Source organism: Lichenostomus cassidix, chromosome 6, assembly GCF_008360975.1.
Source record: "Lichenostomus cassidix isolate B80296 chromosome 6, HeHo_3.0, whole genome shotgun sequence".
Lineage (NCBI taxonomy): Eukaryota > Metazoa > Chordata > Aves > Passeriformes > Meliphagidae > Lichenostomus > Lichenostomus cassidix.
This window is the reverse complement of record NC_139487.1, coordinates 15,490,730-15,516,527: the sequence shown is the minus strand read 5'-3', so window position 1 is coordinate 15,516,527 and position 25,798 is coordinate 15,490,730. Positions and strand designations below refer to the sequence as shown.

The 25,798-nt window shown below is 38.7% G+C and overlaps 2 protein-coding genes across 2 annotated transcripts; one reads left to right on the top strand and one right to left on the bottom strand.

The window, feature by feature from the left end:
- Positions 1 to 1,696: 1,696 nt before the first annotated feature.
- Positions 1,697 to 3,156, bottom strand: LOC146435316 (uncharacterized). Its single transcript, XM_085065232.1, has 2 exons — positions 2,842 to 3,156; positions 1,697 to 1,934 (listed from the first exon to the last, which is right to left on the bottom strand). The coding sequence occupies exons 1-2, from the start codon at positions 3,154 to 3,156 to the stop codon at positions 1,872 to 1,874; spliced, it is 378 nt and encodes a 125-aa protein (XP_084921358.1). The 3' UTR covers positions 1,697 to 1,871.
- On the top strand, positions 3,053 to 24,134 carry LOC146435315 (protein FRA10AC1 homolog). The gene is made up of 14 exons (XM_085065226.1): positions 3,053 to 3,187; positions 8,643 to 8,719; positions 10,700 to 10,792; positions 10,876 to 10,921; positions 11,720 to 11,796; positions 12,484 to 12,567; positions 13,058 to 13,142; positions 16,339 to 16,384; positions 19,066 to 19,179; positions 20,198 to 20,240; positions 20,694 to 20,818; positions 21,407 to 21,445; positions 22,721 to 22,805; positions 23,245 to 24,134. The coding sequence occupies exons 1-14, from the start codon at positions 3,155 to 3,157 to the stop codon at positions 23,285 to 23,287; spliced, it is 990 nt and encodes a 329-aa protein (XP_084921352.1). The 5' UTR covers positions 3,053 to 3,154; the 3' UTR covers positions 23,288 to 24,134.
- Positions 24,135 to 25,798: the final 1,664 nt, after the last annotated feature.

Sequence of the window (25,798 nt, the reverse complement as noted above, 5' to 3'; positions counted from 1 at the left end):
ATATGTTTCATTAAAAATTGGAACAATTTTTTAATTGGCTGAACAAATTTTGATTCAAATCAGAGGCTGTGGAGTTTAAACAACTTTACCAGAGGATCTTAGAAGGCAATCATCTTCTGCAGGAAGGCTGATGCGTTTCTTCCTGGCTAAATACTGTTAACGACTAGACAGCTATGCTTAGTATTTCTTAAAAATGCATAGAGAAATGTGAGTTTGAAAAAGAGCAATAAAATGCCAGAGTGTTCCAATATGTAACCTATATAGAAAGGTTAATGTACTTGGGCTGCAAAAAGGGAAGACTGTGGGCATATATGTCTTCCAGTATTTAAAGATATTATTCAAATGATGATCAATTCTTGCTTTCTGTACCAACTAATGCAGGGCATTAAGAAATTATCTTAAGTAGCAATGAAGATTTTTCTTAGATAGTAGGAAAAAAACCCTTTATACCTAAGAGGTTAATAGATTAAGGTATTTAAGCTGTGAAATCTCTTATACCAGAACCTTTTAGGAACAGCTCAATAAGTATGTCAGGTGTAATTCTTTGGATTCTGCATCTCCATGACGTATGTATCATGTCTGACTTAAGCTTTTTGGATACACCAGGTCACATACTTAGCCCATTCTAGATTTAAGGCAGAACTAAAGTAAAAACTACAGTGATGTTGTCTCCTTTGTGGACCACGAAGTTCGGGGCTACTGTAATCTAAGACTATTGTTTCACATTACTGCTGAGCTGATCTAAAAGAGAGCTGCTGCTAAAAGGGCAGCCCATGTTTCTCACCTCCCACTTCCCTCCTGTGCCATCGCTCCATCCCTAACTCTTTTTTGCTCCACAAGGGTTACTCATCAGACACCACGGCAGGATAGCCACAGGAGCTAGGCTGGCAGAAAATTTAGTTCTGCAGTTCAGCAGGAGTGGTCAGATAAGCACTAGGGCCATTCAAGGGGAATGCTCTCTTCAGCAGTAGCTAACCTGTAGATTGACTTACTCGTAAAGGAAAGCTGTGCTCCTAAACTTGGCTGTACAGTCACTGAAATCTAAAACAGTAGCACCTCCTGCCCTATAAAGAGTTCTGCCCATCTCGTCTGTTCTTTCTCCTGTATCTTCCAGTCCTATGGGACACATATGAGAGAAGTGCCTTTTTGGTATCAAAACATACTGTTGCTACAATTAAACTACGGAGATACTCCCACTGGAGCCAAGTATAATGCATATACCAAGCGCTAAGGGCATGTTCAGTTTCAACTTCCAATTTATTTAGGAGGCCACTTCAGAACCCATTCCCCAGCTGTAGCTTACATATAAAAAGCAACCAGGTGATGTTCTAAAGCAACACAGTCAGACATCAGAGAAGCATAGCAAAGCAAGATGAAGTTATCTAGCTGCTATTCTCAGAAAAGCTGTTTATAAAATAACTTCAGCATCTACAGCAGTTGCTATAGTTGGAGTCACTGCAGAATTTTCCTGTCCCAGAAACAGTATTTTTCTATATGCAAGCTTTTCTGGCCACAACACAATGCGAAGAGACTCAAGAATTGTAAATCTCTCCTCTACCTTTCCCACTCTTCTTCAAAGTGCATAATCAATGATACGTTGGCCCAGTTTCCAGAATCATGTCAGGATTCATTCACACTAAAGCAGTCTGTCATTTCCATAAGACAGGAACAACAAAAAGATGCCTGCTATTACAGCTTTGAGGGTATACATTATTTATTTTGATATATTTAAATTATTAATTAGGATAATTCCATTTTTGCAGCCGAGTCTCTGCCCTTTAGAGGAAATGAGCTGCATCCAGTTAGGACTTCAGCAGAATACTGCATGCACTCAGATAAGCACAGTGCTATTCAGTTCCTTTCCACGAGACTCAGTTCCTTTCCACAGGACCATCTTCACATTCCTTCCCAGTGATAATGGCACAACACAAACACTAGGTCAGGAGAAAAAATAATTCTGAAAACGGAGATTCAGTAGCCAAGATAAGGAGATAAATTCAGCTCTGGTGTGTGATTACCTTACTGCAGAAAAACAACTATCTACAACTTAGATTTTACAACTTGCATATTACAAGGACAGCAGCAGTATTTAAATGTTTAATATTGCCCTATATTAAGTGTATCTGTGGTTTAACAATCCAGGAATCAATAGCACAACTGGAAACTGACACAGTCCAGAAGAAAGTACCTGGGATGGATTAAAGCATTTTAGACCTCAGCAGTTCAGCTTGTGTTTGTGTTTGATGGGAAACTATCAATTCCTTGACAGCTAATTGCTCTATCTGATGACTTAAGGCCGAAGATTGGTGCTTCCCAGCTACTTTATCAGAAAACACTTTTGGTTTAAGAAGCTCCTGTTTATGATGTAACCCACAGGCTCCCAAACTCTTATCGGCCAGCTGCCGTCGGTCCTCACAGGGAAACTGAGTCACATACTGCCTTTCGTTCTTTAACTGCGAGATGTGACTGAAAAGCAGAGAAGCCGCTGGCACACGCAAAAATCAGCGTTACAGACCGCCGTGCCGAAGCTGCGACCGCGGTCTATGCCGCGCCGAGGGCAGCGCGCACCTCCCTGCACGCCTGGCAGCTCCTGCCCACCGCAGAGCGCCGAGGGGCCTCCCTCCCTGAGGGGTCCCCTTCTCCAGAACAACGACCCCCGCCGCCCCGACCCCTCCCGAGGGACCCTTTCCGCCGGGCCCCTTTAGCCGCAGCGGGGTCTAAGCCCGTGCTCCACCACAGGGACTGCCCTGCCCAAGAGCTGGGGGATGGCGCGGGGGCGACCCGGGCCGGGAAGGAGAAGGGCGCACTGAGGCCTCTCTGAGCCCTGCGGCAGAGTCCTACCTTCCCAGAGGCGGAGAGACCGCGGCAGCCGGGGCCGCTCACCGGGTTCCCGGGCAGGGAGACTCCCCTCGCCCCTGAACATGATGAGCGGCTTTCCCCTCCCCTCCCGTGCCGGCTCGCCCTCGCCCTCCCCCGCGCCCCGCTGCCCCGCGCCTCCCGCCCGCGGCGGAGGGAGGGACGGAGGGAGGAAGGGAGCCCCCGGTGCGGCCCTGCTCCGCCTCTGCCTCGCTTTCCGGGAGCGGCCCGCAGCGCAGCGCCGGGGCTGGGAGCCGGCCGGCCGGGCAGCGGAGGCGGCTCTCGCCGCGCCGCGGCCATGGAGCCCAACCAGCTGCGCCTCTCCGCGGCCGTGAGTGGGGCCGGGAGGGAGGGAGGGAGGGAGGGAGGGAGGGAGAGGGGGCCCAGCAGGGACGGGCGGGGACAGGCCCGGCGGAGGCCGCGGCCTCCATGGCGGCGGGGCCGGCCGTGCCCGTGCGGGGAAGGGGAAGGAGCCGAACCGCCCTCCCCGGGCAGCCACGGGGTTCGTGCCTGTGCCCCGCTCCGGCGGCCGACGGGTCGGGCGGGTCGGGACAGCACTGGGCCGCTTGAGGGGAAAGCAAGTGGGAATGAACGGCTTCAGAAGCTGCGTCCGACCCACACGGGCCGGTGTTCGGTGTGATTTTTCTCCGTGGAGCTCCACAAAGCTCTAATCCTCGATGTCGTGGTCTGCTGTTAACCTACCTTTTACTCCTACTTTTTCTTTCATAGCTGTAATACAGGGGCAGTATCTTGTGAGTGCCTTCTCTGTTTGTTAAGGCCGTTCACTGTACAGTATATGCAGACACTCCTTGTCATTGGTTTTACAAGGAAGAACAGGTTTGAAGCTAGTTGTACTTATTCTTAGATTTTTCCCCCGAGCTAGGGGTGGCAGAGCCTCATAGTCAACATCAAGGTGCGACGAGCATGTTGCTGTGAAGCATTCTAACCTTCCACACAGCGTCCTTTATCCGGCCAGGATGGCTCCTCAAGCCCTCTTAGGGTTCCTGTGCTTCCTTCAGACGCTCTCCAGATAGTTTGTACTAAACAAGCACTCGGGCCTGTTCTGGGCCCCGTCTGGGCTGTGGGCAGACACGGCCACAGGCTGCGTGCTGGGTGGATCAAGGGAGGGATGGCAGCGATGCTTCTGAGGGCACTGGCAAGACTAGGCCCCAGGTCAGGAGCCACATATTTTGTAGGATTGCTTTGCCTTTTTTTTCTTCTTTTTAAACTGTTGTTTAAACTGTTCAGCCACCTGTTTGGTCAGGAGTCAACATGAACTGTGATGTGTCCATTTCACCAGTGTGTGTTTACCCCCTTGGAGAGGCTTAAAGGAGGTGCCTTCTCTGGATGCAAGTATCTGCTGTAAATGCAGTTCTGGGCAGTTTGTACTGTCCTGTATTGACATCAAGTATTGGTATCTCAGTCTGACATCTGTTGCTCACAACCTTCATACACTTACTGTGTTTTGTATGGGTTTTAGGAGCCCAGAGTTAAGTGGACTCTGTTCTGCCTCCAGTTATTTCACTATTAAATAATCCAAGATGTTTGGATTACTTGAAAGTGAGCTAAATGTACCCCAGAGCATATTTTCACTTGTTTTAAGTTTGTGGTTTACATTTATTTTGTTGTTTGGGAATAAAAAAATTCAAAGTTGGTGCAACAGCAAAATACACTGTACCATTTAAGTTACATAGCTTTCAGGTTCGTGTTTTCATAAAACACTTGGTATTTGTACTAATATTTTGCTAGAAGCATTCTGAGTCTGACAAATTCCATCAAAATAAAGTATATATTAAAGGGTTTATTAAATAGTGAAAGTAGTTACTTTAAATTTTGTTGATGATTATGCATGTCCATGTCTATATCTGCTAGGGCGGGCACAAAGCTTTGCTATCTGCTCCTCTTTTACTACAGTTAAATATTAAACATATTTTCCTGTTCTGGGATTGTTGTTTGGCTCTTTTTTTAGGCAGAAGGGGAGAAATGTGTCATGAAATTTTACAGCATTAAGTAGGTGTCTGCTTATATTGTCCTTCCAAAATGTCAAGATACATTTATGGATGAGACTGTTTGATGGAGTTCATGAAATGAACTGTTTTATGAAAAGTCAGGTCATATTGGTATCATCCTCATGTGTCAGGTCAGAAATCATTCAGTCCCAGTCTCCATGAGTGTGGTCAAGCACTGCTGGAGCTGCTGATGTCAAACCCAGCACTAGTGCAGTCCCTGTCTGTCCTGTTGTTGCCTTCACCGGAGGAGCAATCCAGAAGTGTCAGGACATCAGGGATCAGTTGTATTCTTTTTCGCTCTGAATTTATCTTTGGGGTATTGTAGTGAGTCAGAGGAATGTCAAAAGCTACGAAGAGCTTTCCTGTTGGAAGAGCAGCCTAGTCCTCAGCCATACCTGCCCTTATATTCACAGTCAGCTTTACAAAAGGCAGGCATCGACTTCTGAGAGCCCTACAGTGTGACTCTGTTGGAGCAGCTTTTCTTGCATCTTTTTTTCTTTTTATTTGAGTCATTCCTGGAATCACTTGAGAGCTGATTACTGAGGATGTCTACTTCTTTCCTGGGGTACTTCATCCAAGAGCAGCTGCTTTGTGAAAATCTCCATTCATTTGAGCTTTCCTCTTCTTGTCTGTTTCAGTACTTCATCTGTCTAATGCTTTCATGCTCATGGTGTTGGCTGGGACTTTCTTCCCTTTTGAGTGTGAAGGAAGCTCTCAATGTTCATTTGGGAAGCATTATTAATGCCATTTAGAACATTCCCAGATTAGCATGATATTTTTTAAATTTAGAGGCCAAATATAAATATTTGCTGCATACTCATGGAGTGTTGAGATTTTTCTAAAGACCACATGGGCTTCAGTAACAAAAGTAACGACAGGCTGGCTGCTGGAACCACCTAGCTATGAGAGTACCTTTTTGCTGCTTTTTTGCCTGTGCATGAGGACCATTTACAGCAGACATCTGCTGCACTTGTTTTTTTGGTTTGGAGTTTTGTTTGTTTTGGTTTTGGGGGTAGTTTGTTTTTTTTGTTTGTTTCTGTTTTGTTTGGTAATGGACAATTTTTATGTCTCCTGGGAAATAGAAAAGATTTCTGATTTGCTTTTGTTAAAATATATATGTACAGGGGGGTTATGTGTTCTTCAGAAGCATTCAGAAGAGTGAGAGGGACATTGCCATATTTGTTTAGTATTATTACAGTATTACTATTATTATTGTTATTAATAATAACAATAAAGAATTAAAAAAAATTTATAAACAGTCCTTCACCATCAGTTTGAGAACATAGTGTTTTACATCCTGTGCACGATACAAACCAGTTGTTGGTGTCAGTAGAGGATGCAGCTGACTCTTCAGCGTGGCATTTCTGCAAGCCATTTGCATCAAAGAGAAGGCACCTCATCAAAATCATCCTGAGGAGTTGTGCCTTTTTTTCAGATTTCGTTTTTCTCAGCTTTGGCTGAGGATGAGTATGATTGTAGCTAATGTAAGAATCAGCTGAATCAAACGCGCTTGTTTTCTAACACACTATCTTTTCTTATGCACAGTCTCATTTACCAAGTTACTTAGGTAGTGTGTGTTGCACCTTTCCACGTGCAGATCTGTTAATAACCATCCCTCTTGTTTTCACCAGAGTTGTGTAAAAGCTTGTTTGGAGTCGGTGCTGGTTTACACAGTTGCCAGCGCTGGCTGCTCTCTTCCTGTACTGCCCCGTCAGGTGGTGTGGGTTGTGGGGGCTCTGGGTGAACTATAAGGAAGCTTATCTGGGTGAAAATAATCTTTTTTTGTGTAGGTTCCTTTGTAGGGTGAGTTGTTTGATCTGGTTCATGTGTACTTTCACAACTGAAACAGAGCAGCTGGGAGGAAGGTACCAGAGTAGGAGTGAGGGAGAGGAGATGGGATCTACCTAAGCCATTGCTTCTCCTGAAGGAATTGAGCATGGAACCGTGCCTTGAAAGATGGAGGTGATAGATCTGGGCATCAGTCAGTGCTTGGTCGTTTGAAAACATTACGATACGGATATTTTGCTTTCCTTATATGCATTAATTTGACATTGTAGTCCAAAAGGTGTGTGGAAAAAAAGGTTTCATTTTCTGGTAGGAATGTTGTGATGATGAGGTAGTACATTTTTGCAGGCATATATAGTTGTTCTGTATTTCAGTTATTGTTTCGATCAGATTTTCAGCTACCAGTGTAAGATCTAATGATCTAAAATACTGTATCACAGCCTAAGAAACTTTTATTCCCATTTTTCTGTGTTTATAAAGTGGGCACATCACCTGTTGCCCTCCAGCCCTCTAAAAGACTAGCTCCTGGGGAAAGTATTAACCTTTCTCTTACATAAGGAACATTGTTTAGAAAATAAAAACCAAAGGTATTTGTGTTGGTTTTACTGGGCCCAGTTTTTGGTCGGGGGGGGCCCACAAAAATGGCTCCTCTGAGAAGCTTCTAGAAGCTTTCACCAAGTCCAGCAGAGCCAATCTCTGGTGGCTCTGAAGATGATGGACATGCCGCTGGCCAAGCCTGGGCCAGTTGGAGATGTTAGTCACGCCTCTGTGATTACATGTTTAAGAAGAAATCAAAACAAAGTAGTTATGCGCATCTTTCTAGTCAGAGAAGGAGGAGGAGGTGAGAACATGTGACGGAAAACAACATGGAGACACCAAAGTTAGTGGAGAAGGAGGGGGAGGAGGTGCTCCAGGCGCTGGAGCTGAGAATCCTCTGCTGGCTGTGGTGACGGCCATGGTGGAGCAGCTTGTCCCCCTGCAGCCCATGGGATCCACAGGGGATGCAGAGATCCACCCACAGCCCGTGGGGAGGTGCCCACACCGGAGCTGGGTGGATGCCTGGAGGAGACTGTGATCCAGTGGGAGTCCCAGTGGAGAGAGAGGCCTTGCTGCAAAGATGGAACAGCCTGGCCTTGGAGGTCTGCACCCCGTGGACAAGGGACCCATGCCACAGCAGTTTTGGGAGGACTGTCTCCAATGGCAGGAGGCTCACAATGCAGCAGTGTGTGTGTGTGCTGCTGCTCGTGAGATGGACCCATGCTGGAGCTCATGGAGAGCTGCCTCCCGTGGGAGGGACCCCACAGCTCTGCAGGGGATAGCTGTGATTTTCTTCCCTGAGCGGTGGAAGAAGGTTTTGTTGATGGACTGACCTAACCCCCCACACCCTGTCCTGCCCTGCACTGTTGGGGGGAAAGAGGGAGGGGGGTGAGCAGAGAAATTATGTCTTTAAGGGGTTTATTTTATTTCTCATTATCTTCCTCTGACTCTGTTAGTTATAAATCTCACTTTGTAGCTTTAAGATCAGCCTGTTTTGTCCTTGGAACATTTTTCTCCTGGTTCCTTATCTCAACTCATGAGCCCTTTGTGTGTTAACTTTTTTTTTCCCACTCCTCTGCCCAGCTCTGGCAGGGGAGGGTGGAGTGGGCAGATGTCATGGGTGCTTGGTATTTGACCAGTGTTCTAAACCACAACAGTATTTATCATACTTCTAGTTTTCTGCATCTCTGTGGAGGTTAAATACGAGGACATTTACATATAAATTATTTATAAAGTGATCTGTTTTATAAAGTGATCTTTCTTTGCCCTGTATTATTTGGAATATACTCTGTATTGTCTGTCGAATTTTGTTTGGTTTAGATGTGAAAATTTGCACTTGTTTGCTTACTCTCTGTCTTTCTCTCTTTTATTTATGCATGATGGACAGTACTGATTTGTAATTATGCCATATCCATATTGCATTAGCAGATATATTGACTGGTCTATTATTTTCAGGCACATGGCCATGGAGGCTATGATTCTGATTTTAGTGATGAGGAGAGTGGAGAGAAGTCTCTGCAAAAGACTAAAAGGTAATGTAATACAGAATTAACACTTTGCATTATGTATTTTGTGCAAATGGCCTCTTAGTGTGCATAGAAGATGCTGCCATTGTATGTAGGCTCTGGTGTTGAAATGGTTTTTGAAAAAATCAATGTCTTTGATTTCTGCATCTCCTCATCTAGAGCTTGCCAAAGCTTGTCATCTCCTAGGGGCAGCTGATTAAGATCTGTTCTGCCATCTCCATCTGGTGTATATTTGCCCCTCAGTTCTTGAAGCAGAGTGTTTTGTTTTTCCAAGCACTAGTATCCACTGCTGGGTTTTGGCAGCACTGTTCACATCACTGTGATCCATCAGGACAAATGGAACTGCTAAGAGAGCAAGGCAAAAAAGGCCAAGTGGTAGCAGACTTTGACAATATAAAACACATAGAGATGTAAAGGGAAGAACTGATGGTACTTCTTTGTTTTTTAATTTGTGAAGAGACCTGGGAATTGGTGTGTGATCAATCCTTGAAACGTACCTACCCATCTCGTATTTGAGATGAGCTTGGACAGTACTTTCAGTGGTTTGCACAGTTAGTGACCTGGAATTTTGTAGTCTGATCTTACTATATTGCAAAGATTTGTATTTATTTATGTATTTATTTTGCTTTTGTACAGTAGCTCCTTGACACTTTCTGTACCATACTGAACATTTGGCCTACATTTTGCATATATTTTCCTTACTTTTTCCTGTCTCCCTTGCTCTTTTATTGGACTTTATTTAAGAAGACTTTCTGGAAACTTTCCTAGGACTCTTGCATATTTTTCCTTTAGAGAAAAATTGAAAGAATGGGTTTTGTAGTGTCTGATTGCATTCTGGGAAAAAAAATTCATGTTTTAATCTTTGGAATAATAGCAGGCATTGTGCCATTTCATGTATTTTATAAATATAGCTGTTCTCCATTAAAATAGTGACTTTTTTCAGATTTCTATTTCTTTAAATGCCATTGCACATTCTACCATTCCACTTTTTGGGTGGAATATTAACTAACCATCAGGAGACTTTCAAAAATACCGTCATTATCCTTGTTCTGGCACACCACTGCTGATTCCCAGTAGAGCTCTTATGTGGGTTCCTTTTCTTGCTCTGTCATGGTATTTATTTTCACTTTAAGGAAAATAGTAGTGTTAAATTCTCTCCAAATTGTTGTTTAATAGAGTCTTCTTAGGGGATTTTGTGCTTACAAATCCTTTTGAGTAAACGATACCCTTAGTTTTTAGAGTCCTATATTCCATAGCTAGAAACAAATTCCCTGGCTTGCTTTCTTCATGTTTCTGGTTTCCATTCTTTCTGCCAGCTGATAATTATGGAAAAATTTTTTCTCCACCTTGCTTCATGAATGAAATTAACTAAATATACCTTTTACTAGCTAAAATGCATATCTTTAACTTTTTATTACTTCGTTGAACTCTAAAAGTATTTTTAGCTGCCTACTGACAAGTATGGTTCACAACATGGTAATTGAGTTTTAAATTTGTGATTCTTGTGATTGCACTACAAGAGGCAGAGCTGTTAAATGAGGTGTTGAGACGCTGGCACGAAAGCATGGAATAGGGTTACTACCAGTCACTCTGATTCAGTGAATGCACTGTCCTTCCTGTTCCTGCTTTGCTGTATAGCTGAGATTTGTAAAGGACTTTAAATGTCAGAGTGAAACTGAGGAATCTTCCAGGTTTTTTCATTGTGGTTCTATAGTGATAATATTGATAAAAACAGATATTACAAATTACTGTTTTAAGCAATTGCCTTTAAATTCCAACTGGAAGTAAATGCCTTTCTGGTTTTGTTCTGCAAATGTGGTAAAGTCCAAGCTGACACTGGTTCTGAAGTTTAATTTTATTATTGTAGAAAATAGCAATATAAAAGTTTTTGCTAGTCAAGATAGTGCAAGGTTTGGCATATGGAAATTTTACTGCTTATGAAAAATTCTTGACTAACTTTCCTTCCTTTTTCCCACCTACCTTTAGAATAGAGGAAGATGCCCTCCTGATAAAGCCATTCCAAAAAGCAAAACAAGGCAGTGTGGTTCACAGACAATTTGCAGCTGAAGAATGTGATAGGTATCTTTTATATATTCTTTTTGTGAGACATTTTCCTCTTAATGGAAAGATAGTTTTCACTGAAACATGTTTGTTATTAACAGGGAAGAAGCAAGAAAAAGAAGATTTCACTTGATAGCAATGGATGCTGTATCCTTCTGTTTCATTTTTCAAGTTTGAAGATGGGGCACAGGTTACCCATTATGGTAAAACACTGGGATATCTCAGTTATCACAGAAGGTGACAGTGCAGCACCAAATACTGAGTCATTCCTCAGAGGAGCTTCTTTTTGCTGTTGAGATAAAAGTTAATTGAAAATCTTTTTAAGAAGCCATATATAAAGTTTTTATTTATGAAGAAGCTTATTCTCTGAATAACTAATTACATATTTTGCTCAAGTTATGGTAAAAAGTGTGTTTCAAATTATGTTTCTGAGGCCAAAGTGTTTCCTATTTTTCCTCGATTTTAATTTTCAAACTAAAGCATACAACTTTTATTTGTATGTTGATGGTAAAAAAGTAATAAATTATTCCATTTTAGTAGCCAGACTGTTTTTATAATAGAAAAGTACAAACCTGTTTTAAACCAAAACTGCAGTACAAAGAAGCTGTTGTCTAAATCACAGCTGAAAAAATGAATGAAATTTCTGTGTATATGCATACAGAGCATCTTTGATAAAGGAAGACAGTTTTGTAAATTATGAATGAGGTTTTAAAGATGAAATTGCCTTGAATTCCTGTATTTGGAAATTAGCTTCTATGAGAGGTTATTAAGTAAAAGTTGCTAATTAATTCCATTCTTTATTTTGGAAATTACTGAACTGTTTGTGAGAAGAAAAGTCTTTCTCGTAAGTACATAAAAAGATTTTGGTTGGGTTTTTTTCAGTTTTAAACTATGGTAAAAGAAAAGGAAATAAGTTCTGAAACAATCCTTAATTGCTTTATTCAGTATGAAAGACATAAAAAGTTTGTGCATGACTACATTTTATACTATGGCGGCAAAATAGAGGATTTCCGACGATCTGGGTGAGAACCATTAGCAAACTTTCCCCTGCTGACCCCAAAGCTCCCCTGTTCTGTAAAGCTGTTAAATATATATTACAGCTTTGCGGGCAGAGATGGATGTAGCTGTGTATCAAATTACTAATTATTTTGGTCACAAATGGTAATGACAGTAATTGCAAATACCCAAACACAAAACTGCCTTGTTTCATTTTGTTTTCGTATTTTTAAATAAGAACTTACCGTGAGCTGAATTATTCTTGTTTTGTTATGTAAAAGGAAAGATGACAAGTGATCATTGTGGAGGGTACACTGAGAAATATCTGTCAGTACCTTCAAAATGAAAGTCTGAAATAATTCTGAAATGTGCAGAACTGCTATCCATTGTCCAGAATAATAACTTCTTTAGAGCTGTCTGTAACTGCCTTTAACATCTCTGTCTTCAATAAAGATTATAAAAAGTGCTTTCAGACAGGATCAAGTCATCCACAATTTCAGTGACCATTTTCCACCATGAGTTCTTTATTTGGGAACAGGTATACCAGGGAATACATTTTTGGTAGCTTTATTTCATAGTAATGTATTCCTTTATGCTGTGAGGTGGAGATCAGAGCTGTAAAATATTGATGCTTACTAAATTATTTGATGGATTATTTGATGGATTTTCATTTTAATGTTACATTGTACTAAAAAAGGTGTGTCCTTTTTTAGAGCAAATGACAAGACGGATCTTGATGTTATTAGAGAAAACCATAGATTCCTGTGGAATGAAGAAGATGAAGCAGACATGAATTGGTACCTGAAACGATTATTGGATGAGTTATTTTTAGATCACTTGTACTAAATTTGTGGTTTCCTCTACTAATTAAGAATTACTATGCATACTTGGCGATCATTCTTTGATCTTTGATGCATTTGAAAATGAAAGACCATTAGAGGGTCTTTCATATTGTAGTATTGCTCAAATGCCAACATGAATTGGTAACAGAAAGAACTAATAATAATATTTATTATCTGAGATGCAAATGACTGTTCAAAAACTCCAAAGAAAGCAGAGTTTGAGAAAACACAGTTTAGTATGTACTGTGGATTTATTTTATATTTATTTTTCCAGTTTTATGGAAACTACTCCTTAGATACAGAGTGTGTATCTGTTGCATTTCTAGGTCTACAATTTCTGTTCTTTCAATGAAACAACATGTCTTTGTCTCGCTAATGTCATTACAATGTAAAGTGAATTGTGTTGTCTTCTGTAGTTAATAAAAAATAATACCTTTTGTTTCAGGGAGAAGAGGCTTGCAAAGAAGTATTATGATAAATTGTTCAAAGAATACTGTATAGCAGATCTCAGCAGATACAAGGAGAATAAGGTACCTTTCATCAGTATGAATCATCTTGGTTTTTGAAGTATATACCCTTTTAAAAAATTTCCTTATGATTGTAGATATGTTGTAAAACCAGAATGTTAGTATCCCTTCCATAGAAAGGGAGTTGTGAGAATTTGTCAAGTTACTTAATAAACAGCACCCGTTTGAATCCAAGCATTGTCACTGCCTCAAAAATGTGCTTCTGTGGGAATAGGAACATTTCTGTCAGATGATGTTTTATGAAGAGGTACATTGTGTGTGAAAGGCAGAAAGTGCAAAGGGGTTAAAGAAAGAGGCTAGAGAGGTTGCTTGGAGAGGAGCAGTAGATGGAGCCTAAAAACCCATGGAATGTTACTGTTAAAAAAAAGTCTAAAAAGAGTTTTGTACTGGAATGCTGGCAGAGACAATTTTGGAAAAGTCTATTCTAAAGCAGCATCTTTTGCTGGTTGTTCTTTTCTGTTTGTGGAAACAGGATTTGTATGTGCCTTGTAAATAAATAGAATCTCTTAAGAGAAACAGCCCAATTCCAGCACCAGGTTTTCTTCTTAACCGGAACAGCCTTTGTTTTTTCCAAGTTTTTGGCTGACTAACTTCTTAGTCAGAGAGTATACACGCATTTTCTATTGTGGTTTTCTAAAGACTGGTGCTGAACTCAGATGCGTCTTGGTGTTTCTAGCGCACAGTAACCCAGCCTGTAGAGTTCTTTTAGACTATTTATGGTATTGAAAATTACATTCAGTGGTAAATATTTGCAAGGACTGGGTTTAGCTCTATTAGGAAGAAAATATGACAATCATCTGAAGACAATTGCGACAGTAAAATGCAAAAATTTAATTAAAATTAACAAAACCTAGAATGCTGAAGATTACTTCCCTCCTTTTTTTGAGTGAATTTGATTTTATTTTCCTATAGCTGTTTCATATCCCTCAGTGTCCGCTCCATCCCCCCACCTGATTTCCTTTGAGGATGCCTACAGATTTTGTTTCTCTCATTACTGTGCCAAGTTTCCATATGTTTGCTGTCTTTTGTGGGAAACTGTTCTGCCCCAGATTCTTTCTTCCTTTTTTTTTTTCTTGTGTTGTGTTGTGTGAACAGTATTTCCCTGTCAGACTTCAAGTGTGTCTGTCCTAACTTTGAGGTCACTCTCAATTCCAGTTTATGCTCCTAAGTCATTACCTACATTTTTGGAATTGCCATGTCAGCATAACTGCTGTGTCATGCAGTTTGTAAAATATTTATGCTTTCTTTTCTCAAATACATTCTGATCATATATAAGTCCTTTCTTAGAAATTCTTAGAAAAATAGGAAAAAAAAGTGAGATTTTTCTCAATGATTGCTTTATCCATGCTCGTGTTTGGAACTGAAGACTTTCAAAACAGGCTTTTTTCTTGGAAGTCTTAAAAATTTGCTGCTTATCCCATTCACACTGATGGAATGCAGTCTGTGCTTTCAGATTTTTCCTGCCTTAGTTTTTTCCTGCATTTCCAGAAACTGGAAGCTGGATATCTTTAGCCCCCCATGCCTTCTGTTTTGCAGTGCTGGTGTTATGAGAGGTGCAGGATAGATGATATGCTCCTCAGCTAGTCAGCCTTTTGCATGATAGTTGTTGATACTTCACCTTGATACAAGAAAGAAATTTTTTTATAGTCAGAACATTCAGTCACTAGAACAACCTCCCCAGTGGCACAGTGGAATCCCCATTGCTGGAGGTTTTTCACATGCAATTGCACAGGGTGATAGATAATCTCATCTGTGCTCACTTCCCCATGGAAGGTTGAACCTGGTGAGGTGCCTTCCAACCTGGGCTGTTCTTTGATTCTATGATTCTACGTAGTTCTAGTTGGTGTCAAAGTAAAGTTGGGCGTCAGTTTTCTGTGATTTTTTAAATACATATATTGCATAGATTGAGACTTGCACATATGTGCTCATATGTCTTTTCACAGCTATAATTGTTCTGCTCCAAGCCAAAATTTTCTGGTCAGGTAATTTTTCTAAAGATCTCTGCATAGAGATTGTAGCTTAGATCTCGTTAGGAACTTTTCTTCTGAAGTAAACTACTGTTTTGTGAAGTACTGAATAGTTTCATGGGAGCATCTCTCTCAAGGTCTGCAAAATAAGCAGAACTAGCTTCTCAAAGACTGAAGCTCAGAAGAACACAGTAAGAAGCCCCAAGACATGTGAACCCCTAAGGCCACATTCCATTCGCTGGTCCAGACTGTTTTACTCACTCACACACATGGATGTGCAGACACACACACACACACACGTGGCAGGGACTCCTCTGCTCTCATCCCTGTGAGCATTCTCATCCCTGAAGAGCTTCACAAGTGCTCTCACACCCAGAGCTGGAGACCCACTCACCCTCCTTGCTCCCAGGCCTGACCTGGTGATCAGGCCATCCTTGCTGATGACCAGTCTGGCTTGTTCTTCACTGGTGTTTCATTTTAATCAGAAACACCAACGTGAACCTCTGGGATGAGGCTGCACAGAGACAGTGGAAGAGTGTTCTGACAGCTCTTGCTTATGATGGGCCTGTTACTCCTCACATTTTCCCTAGATAAGAATTTTCTAGGTCAAGGTTGTCTTTGAACCTTCAGTGCATCTTGTCTGCAGACTTTGAGGCTGATAAATGACCGTCTGTATTGTCAGATAGTTCTGTTCTATTGTCAGTTTTGCAGTGCAGCACAGGAGGGTGTTCTGCATCTAAGTTTTACCTTGATATCCCTGGACTGGAAATGTTCCCATTGTTGTCTTATTTTCCTAGAGAATTTCTTATTTGCTGTCTCTGTACTTTGTTTTGTAGCTTAATAGACTGCAAGTGTCTCCTATTTGATAAGAAATGAAATGTGTTTGACACCTGGTCATTAAATAAAATACATTTTATTCTTTTGTTTTTATTTCCAGATTTCTAGGCCAATTCGCCTTCCACTTGGAAATATTAATATGTTTGCTTTTGTAGTTGTTTTTCAGCATGGAGATTTCCTGTAAAAATAAAAATATTTAAAGTGTTTATAAACAAAATACCCTTCTGGCAAGCAGAGGCAGAGAAATATTTTTAATTAAAAGAGAAAAGATTAAATTTTCCTGACCAGAATTAAATGGATGAGCCACGTGCAGGACATCAATCAACTGAAACTAGTCTTTACAATACTGAATGTATTGACAATTAACAACCCAATTTTGATTCTTACCTTAACAGTTTGGATTTAGATGGCGACATGAGAAAGAAGTAATTTCAGGAAAAGGTAGTTTCATTTTATATTGCGTTTCTTTTTGATGCTTCTCTTTCTGATTTTTGACATAATTTTGTTAGATAATATTTGACAGTAGTGGTAAGTTTATCAGATAGTAATGAACAATAAATTGACTTGTCTTCCAGCTTTGCTGTATTAGGCCACATAGGTTTAGATTACGCACTGTTCTACACATATTACAATGAATATTTTCCCAAGGTCAGTTTTGTAATGAACGCCACCATAATGCATTTGATAATGTAGAATTTCAAGGATAGGCTTTTTAGATGCTTTTCTCCAGTAGTTCTGTTACCTCATTATCCTTTGATACCTGTAATTGAAGTCTCTCAGTAGTTTTCCTCAGGAAATAATTTATTGATTAACAGTTTCTCCAGTGCTGTTCTGCAAAACAGTAAATTTTTAATTAAGGTTTCTTGTGTGATACCTACTTTAGATTAAATTGGTTTTGAAAGCTTCAGTGGCAATGATTATCATGTCTCCCAATCCTGTCTCTAAATCAGTAGCTTTATTATGTGTGTGAAGTTTTACCAGTGTGTTACTGGGACTTTACACAGTGGTCCTCCTTCCATGACTGAGTTGCTTAGACTTTTTCAACTCACTGAACAAGGAAGAAAATGAGGGGAATGAGGTATTACACTTCTTGAGGGTGGATCCTTACACGCTGTGGTTTTCAGAAATCATGGATGCACACACCAGAAAATTGTGTGGAGTTGTAGTGTTGATCTGTATCACTCAGTTACAGTTCTGTAAACAGCTGTGTCCTGTGAACACCTCTATTGTAGTACGTTTCAGAAAGTTAGAAATGCATTTATGATTTTTAGAAAAGTAAGTATTTCACAGTAGAAAGTGTGAACATTAATGGTGGGGTTTTTTAAACTGTAATGAATAAAGCTTCTAAAGGTAGTTGTAGTCCTATGTTGCATTCAGCACTACAGATTATATTAATAGATAGTTACATTTGATACAATTACATGCTTTATTGAATACTTTACCAAGATGATTAAATTAAATGAGAAGTAAATTATTTTTATGTCTTCGTGGGGAAAAGAATTTATAGCTTTGTATTTTTGTTATGTGGTACTCTATGTTTTAAAGTGTGGGAGAAAGTGCAAAATTACGCATTTCAAGCTTTTCAATGGAATCCTAATGAAAAGTGAGGAGTTGGAATACGAGAGTGGATAAATCCTCTCTTTCACCACCGGGGGGCGAGAGAACCCAACCCTCTGGCGCTGTCAGGCTCTCTCCGAGTGCGATTCCAAACAATCCTGTAAAAACAGCCGTGAGACTTATATGCTATTTTAAAGTATAAATCAGCGACATAAATTGCTTTAATTAAATGTAATAACACATCAATACCTACCTGTCTGATAATTAGCGTTAACATTGTATGCACTTACTGTATGTACTGCCACAGCTGTGTGAGTATAGCAGTGATGAGAACCACTGTGGGTGTGCTGTGCTGAGGTTAGGGGGTGTTAACAAGGGAATGCAGGAATGGAGTGCTCACATTTGGTTGCTTTGCATGTGATGGCTGTCTTTGCATGGTCACCAAGAAGGGCTAGGACAGTGAAAGAAGAGGTGTCACTTGTATTACTAATTGTAAATGCCAGATGATTTCTTTGGATTCGTTTCTTTCCAGACTTTTGCCATAGGTGTTTTTAAAGGAGGTAATATTGGAGATTGCTATGACACAGAGCCATACCTTACCTATGTAAGGTAGCCATACCTTACTTAGGGTTAAACATAATGAATATTAATTTGAAAGTTACTTTGTTTAATGAGAGTTCTAGGGTTTTTTTACTTCAAATGTTTGCATTGCAAGTGGTGTTTCATTACAGAACTGAAGTATCTGAGGACACTGCCAATCCATTAGTTAGCCGCTTAAGCAGAATTTTCTGAGGTTAATCGTTCACCAACAGTCCTGCATGTGAGCCTATTAATACACATCCTTTCTGCCCGCTCTGCATGTAACTCAGTCTTCTGCAAAGGGAATACATGGATCTTTATTAGTCCAATATTGGGACTTCAGTGATGTAAACAAAATCGATTATGTGCACATTTGTTTTAAAATCAGTGTTGCTTTTCACAAAATGAACCAAAGGAAGCTTTTAAAGCTGATGTAGCATTTCTCACAAAACTGGATTTCCTTTTCTTGAAAGAAAGGCATTTATGGATAGTCAGTAGAATAAAAATTGTGTGTCCAGGGTATCAGGTACACAAGTTATGTAAAAAGAATGTGGGCATCTTCATAGTGTATGTACATGATACTTTGAATAGTTTGATGTCATTAAAGATACATGTCTGAATCACAGCTTCTGATCCGTCATCCTTTGCTAAGTCAGTAACCATTTAGGGTAGAGGATGTATCCTAGTGACATTTTTTCAGACTTCAGTATTAGGCTTGTTATTTCATAACATACATACCTTCATCCATACATTTAAAAACACAGTTATGTTTTTATTTGCAAATAGGCAATATTGGACATAATTGATTGCTTTGTTGTTTCCTGTTATTGTTTCCTTAATCTAGATGTTATTTTTAGATTTGTGGGGTTTTTTATTTGAAAGAAATGGAAAACAAAAAGCAAAGACTGAGCAGAACTGGAAATAACAACCCCAAACCTATTCAGTTAATCATTGAACCATGGTTTGCTGGTGTTGACTCTTTGCAGGTCAATTTTCCTGTGGAAATAAACACTGTGATGAGAAAGAAGGCCTTAAGAGCTGGGAGGTGAATTTTGGTTACGTTGAACATGGTGAAAAGAGGAATGCACTTGTGAAATTGAGTAAGTCAGCCCTTCAAGGATATGTACGCTTAAAAGAAGTATCTTGTACTTTGAATTCTATCGAGTGAGACCCAGTGATAATAAGAGTTCATGACAAATGCTGAATAGGAGATAATTTTGTTAAATTAATCACAGGTGGTAGTATGCTCTTGATTTAGAGAGAGCAGCTATTACCAATATATATGTCAAAGTTGTTACAGTTTGGGCACTTCATTCTGTATAATTGGCATGTCATAAAATTAGAATAATTGACTAGAAGCTGTTTTGTTCAAAAGCATGTCTAGTTTTAATGGACAATACTGCATTGCAACGAGAGTTTCAGCATTGTCATTGCTCATTCAGTTACTTGGCTTAGAAGTCCTTAGGGCTTTGGACCAGACAACTTCTTGCACACCTTCAGCTCTACAGACAGTTTATTTTAAATATTTGTGTTTTCTTAGAAAATTTCTATTTTAAAATAATTTTCCATTCTTACATCTCAACTGGGATTTTCTAGTTCAATATTGTGTGCATTGTCATGTGTTCATCAGGTAATTAAACTTAACACAGTTTATACAGTTACTTTGTGTAAAATGAGTGAACAGTGGTGGATTTTTTCCTTTTGTGCACAAGACATTCCATGTAGAAGCACTTGGTCTTTGACAAAGCTCTAAGAGACTTACAGGTCTTCAGTATAATTGCAGATCAATTTGATCTGTCCACAGGGATCCATAATGGGATGTCTGTACATGATAAGCACTAATACTTCTTTAATGAAGAGTTGTGAGTGCTAAACTTGTGATCTTTCTTGACATTTAGTAAAACCTGGGTTTGTGATCCTTGACATTTAGTAAAATCTGGGTTTGTACTGAAGACTTTCATAATGCATTTTTTGAGTCCTGACTGCAATTACATGGTAACTAGTGTTTTGAAGGAAAAACTACTGATACTGAAAGATCTAGTTCTAACTAGTTTTGTAGTTTTGTTAATTATGCTTCTCAGATTCTTGGCTGCAATATTCTCATTTTCTCTTTTTCAGGACTATGTCCAGAATGTTCTCACAAACTCAACTTCCATCACCGGTAATGAAATGTTTTGGAAATAATAGGGACTGAATTATTAATAAGTTACAATTATGATGAACAGCACATAGGGGGAGAACTTCAGTGAGATGATTAGGAACTTCATTTATGCTGAAATAGCATAAGTATTCTGGAGTTACTATAAAGCCACCGCCTTGTCACTGTTGAGAGTTAAGATACTGTGCTACTGACAGCGCAGAGCCCCTCAGACTGGAACAATTCATCCCTACCAACACAGAAGTTTCATCTGCATAATTTCAGCCCAGTGATTATTTTTCTTATCCTGTTTTTCTATAGCACTTTTCTTTTTAACCGGATCGATTTTTTTTTCAGTTTAACTACTGATAAGTGTCTGAAAAAATGACAACCGTTTGACTGAATTAAATACTTCAGATTTACTGTTGCATAAAAAGTAAAAATAATAGAGAAGGTGTACATTCATCTTTTTTAAAGGAGGAAAGAAGTCAAAGCACACAAGAAAAGAGGCACAGCTGTACAGAACTCTAAAGAGCCAAAAAAAAAGAAGACAAAATTATCTTGTTCAGCAAAAAAGAAGTCCAAAAAAAAGACCCATAAAGGTAAATTTAAACTTTAAAACTTCAGTTATTAAAATACTCAGGTTATTTGAACCTTAGTTTTGCTATAGGTGCATAGATATAGACATATAATTATGTATAACTCTAGATAAATACATTTAGTTATACACGCAGATACGTAGTTTCTTGACTGTAACACAGGTAGTCAAAAAGGTAAATATCCTAGATAAAATTTCCTAGATTCAGAAAAAAGATAAATTTCTTAAATTTGACAGAGAGCGGGAGCCTTTTGAGAAGTATGCACTGCAAGGGAAATTTGTCCAAGCATTGGATGTTGTATACCAGAGAGGGTTGTGAAGTATTTCATTCCATGAGGCTTTGGGGTTGAAAGCCTTTTGGAAATGTTAGATAACCTTGGGTTGACATAATTAGGCTTGAACTGATGACCTTTGCACTCATGCAAAAAAAACTCCTTTTATTTCAGTGTTTGCTTGCTTGCTTTGAATGTGGTGTGTGAGTGCATGAATATATTTCTATATTATGATAGAAGTATCCTTGTAAACAATTTAAGATAACAGATAAAACCAAGAGAAGCTTACTTTTTTTTTCTATTTTGGTGTTTCTTTACAGATCAAGTTTCTTCAGATGATTCAGATAATTCTGATAAAGGTAAAGTATTTTAATATCCTTTATGTTTTGTAATAAGTTGTATAACTTCATAGACAGTTGTCATTGATCTTAGTTTTATTAGTGGTCTGTTTTAATATTTTGTAAGAATGCTGTCTGAAAACAAACAAATATGAAGGTTCAAATAAACTATTTACGTATCTTGGAAAAATAGTGTGGGGAGTTTTAAGAAGGAAATAGTTCAATAAAAAAAAAATTAAAAAATTAAAAAAAAAAAATGTGGGTGGATAGGAAAGTAAATTATCAGAAAAATGAGAGCTCAGGTTGTTCGAAAAAGAGTAGAAGGTGCAAAAATAGGTACGTTGTTAATAATTTCATGCTGTGTAGTCTCTACTATGTAAAGATAGTACTTTTCTGATACAATAACTGGTACATTTTCCTTCAGGGAATTACACTGATACATATATTATACTGAACTCTGCTCAAAAAAAAAAAAGTTTTAAAAAAAAGTACACTTTAATTAACATCCTTTCCAGCTACCACCTGTAGGACCTGAGACCTCCTTGTTGCAGGTGGATGCATTCAGTGACTCCTTAGTCCCTGGTTGACTCTGTATCTCAGTAATTCCAGTCTCCAGTTTCTTTTTTGATGAAACAGGCCCCATCTCCTGGTCACGCCAATTCTTGCTGCAGACTGTCCAGAAGTGATTGACTGTTTCCACTGATTGCTCTGCTCTGCTGTGTATTTTAAAGGCTTTCCCAGTTAGATCCAGTTAGATCCAGGAAGATGTGAAACAGTTTTCTTATGACTTGGACCATGCCCAAAGTCTTACTGGAAGATTGAGGGTGGTTTTTTTCAGATACAAGTTTTCACTCCTTTGTACTGACACAAAATAGTTATGCACTAATCCATGCTTTCTTACAATTTCATTGATAAGTCACAATTCATAAGAACTATCATTTAAGTAAGGTAATTGATTCATTTAATATTATAAATTGAAACTGTATTGTAACTCTGGCTTTGTGAATACTTGATTATAGGAAAAAAATGCAATGTTGCTATTGTGTCAAGGTCAGTGTTTTGGCATGATTTTTGTTATGTTTGACCAAAATAGTAGTTCATGATACCTAAGAATCTTTTTGATGCTACATTGATTAATGTTGCACAACATTTTCATTTTCACTTTATGCAAAGTAAAGTGTTCTGTTTATTCTTGTGGTTGCAATTGTACATTGCTTCTAGCAATATACCATCTAATTTTTAAAAAGATAAATTATTTTAAAATTAATTTCACGAACATTTTAAAATTTTTAACAGATTCAGATAGCAGCAATGCAGAAGATGGTCCTTCAGAAGCTGACTTTCGGAAAGGTCCTCTGCGAGAAGCAGATAAAAAATCACGGTTAGTTTGGTGTACTGTACTAGTAGCTATGAAATGTACAGTGTCCAGTCAGAACTGCAAAAGCAGAGTTTTCCTGAGTGTTTCAATGAGTATTCAGACATAAAAGCTTATGTCAAATCTTTTTCCATGTAGTGAACCTAAAAATGTGTTTTTAAAGAGGAGACATACACAACTCTTGAGGAAAACTTCTGTTAAAGCACTACCATCCACTGCTGCCTTACCCCCTACTATACCATTAATTGTCTTAGCAGTAAGTCCTAACAGTCAGCTCATACAGGGAGATGTGAAGGGTATTGGAATGTAGTGAATAAGTAAAAATTATCTGCATCTTCTACAATTCTAACCAGACGTCTGCTAAAACCTTTTCATGCAAAGATTATCTCCTAGGTACAAATCCAAATCAGAACTGTCTGACTTTTATTTTTTGTTGTTGTTACAGGGAAGGGGAGTTTGATGAGTATTTTCAAGACTTATTTCTCTAAAATTTGCAATTGATGTTGGCTGATTTGCTTCATGAGTTGCCCAGATGGGAGTCTGGAAATCCAGTCATAATTTTCCAGAGACCTCTATCTGCCAGCATACCTTTCTGCAGTCACTCATATGGACCATTTGGGTAGATTGTCTTTGTAGAAGGCTTCAAATGTAAAAACTTCCTGTTTATTGTAATGGGCTGCATACTCTTGAATAAAGAGAAATAATTTTTTCAGTTTAGCGCAAAAGATATATGGCACCCAAACGTAAACAAACAAGAATATAGTTTATTAACTTTACAACATGGAAGTTCACTGCTTTTATTTTATCCCAAACTTCAGTTATTGCCAGATTTTTGTAAAGGAGCATTTTATAAGATTCTGTGAGTAGTTTAAAGCCATACACTTTAATATATTTGTATTTTGTATTTATTAAACAAGAATTAATAGCCTTAAATTTATTGGTCACGTACACTTTAATATTTGGATATAAGTCTCTGTAAGTATTTTCAAATGCTATTGGAGAGATTCAAATTTTGTCAAATATTTATTCTACTTGAATTAGGTAAACCATATCTGAAGTGTCTCTCCTACTCCTTTAAAAAGTTCAGGTTATTTTGACTTTCTTTCAAATTTTAGCTGTAATGTGATGTGTCTTATAATTCCACGTACAAAAATTTGGTTGGTTCATGAAATTTTTGATGTAAAAAATAACATGTGATTTTCTACTGGAGATGTATGTGTGACGTTCATGTTATCTGTGGCTTCTGATCTCCTTTCCCTTGATTGAATGTTAATCCTTCTTTCACGTGTAATCCTAAACATACAAATAAAGCATGTATATTGCTTGAGAAACTTACTGGATGCATCTTCTTCATCTTGCAGCACATCTTTAAACATTCATTCAGTCATGTTTCCAAAGAAACAGTCTGCACATGAATAGGATCCATGCCTATATTTTTTCTGTCAGGTGAAAATTACTTTGGATATGAAGGTCAAACTTTTTAAAATTAAGTTTCCATGTTAATCTGAGGAAAGTTAAGGTTGTGTAAAGTATATTTTTGATAGGTACTTCTCACTGTAGATATATTTATAGAAAGTACTTCTAGTATTTGATGGGGAAAATGTAACAGCAGAGATGGTTGTAGTGTATTTATGAACATTTTACATGCACTCATATGAATAACTTGAGAACTCTATTTACAAGTATTACTTAACATAATTACATTTTAAACAGTTTGTACTTACATAATAGATGACAGTACAAGGACATATTTAGGGTGTCCTTGAGTAAGAAATAAGCGTATCCTTGCATGAAGGCTTCTTTAGGTAAGAAGGTGGATTTAGAGGTTAATTCTCTGTCATCTTGCAAGCTTGGCTGAGAGTCAAATCCAATCTGCAGCAATCTGCTTAAACGTGTGCAACTTGCCCAAAGGGGCTTTTGTTGAATGCGTTGCTATATTTGTTGCTTCAAGTATTGTATATATAAGTATGTGTTCTGGATAACTAGCTTCTCTTTGGGTCTTCAAAATACAGTTATAAAAAGTTACACTATACATATTAAATACATAATTTAATACAGTTTGAATAAAATTACATTATCAAACAACCTTGAAATATTTTTCTTTAGTAGCTGCATTTAATACAGAAAATAACACGATACCCAGTTTTATGTCAACTGTTTGCATAAAATATTTGGTCCATTTATAAGTCAGAATATTGTAAGCGTTTGGAGTTTTTTTGTGGATTTCTTTAATTTTGAGTGATAAATGTACACAGTATCTGTGTTCGTAGAGCATTGTTAAAAAGGTTTATATAGAGCAAATTTCTCATTCTCCCTTCCATGTGGATGTGGAGACTCTTTCAGAGGAAAAAAAAAAAGCGTGGGTCTGCTTTACTTAAAGGGGGAGGAAAAGTGGCAGGATTGAGTCTGCATGTTGAATGTATCTATTGCATGAGTTGCATTTGACATCCATCTCCTTAGATTTGAAACTGGTTCCAGTGAATACTCAGATCTCTGCATGACATACTGGCGATTTGCCTTCCTCCATCCACAGGAGGGACTGGCTTCCCGAGTGGGCTGTGGTTCCAAAGGTTTTGGGAGTGAGATCAGTGTTCTTGAAGAGCTAATTTGTGTGCAGTCTGGCCTCTTGGTTGTACAAGGAGAGGTAATGGGAATTTTGATGTGCTTGACTTTGGCTTTCCTCTCCCTCAGAAGATTAAATGGGTGCCAATTAATTGGTTTTCAAATACTTTAATTTATTGCATTTTGAAAGAATTACATGGGGGAGTATGTGAGTCTTTTAAAATGCCCTTGAATGCAGATCCTGCTGTAGATATGCTGGTGTAGGTATCTTAGTATACTTCTGTGTATACTAAGTGTAAAGTATGATGTTTGTGGTCTGCCATTTTAGATTTTTACAATAAAAGTTGGTCAGTTTAGGAACTGTGGGAGAGCCATTTGCATGTGATCAAAAGGGGCCAATGCCCACCATTTACAGATTTACCATTGGGAATTTTGGA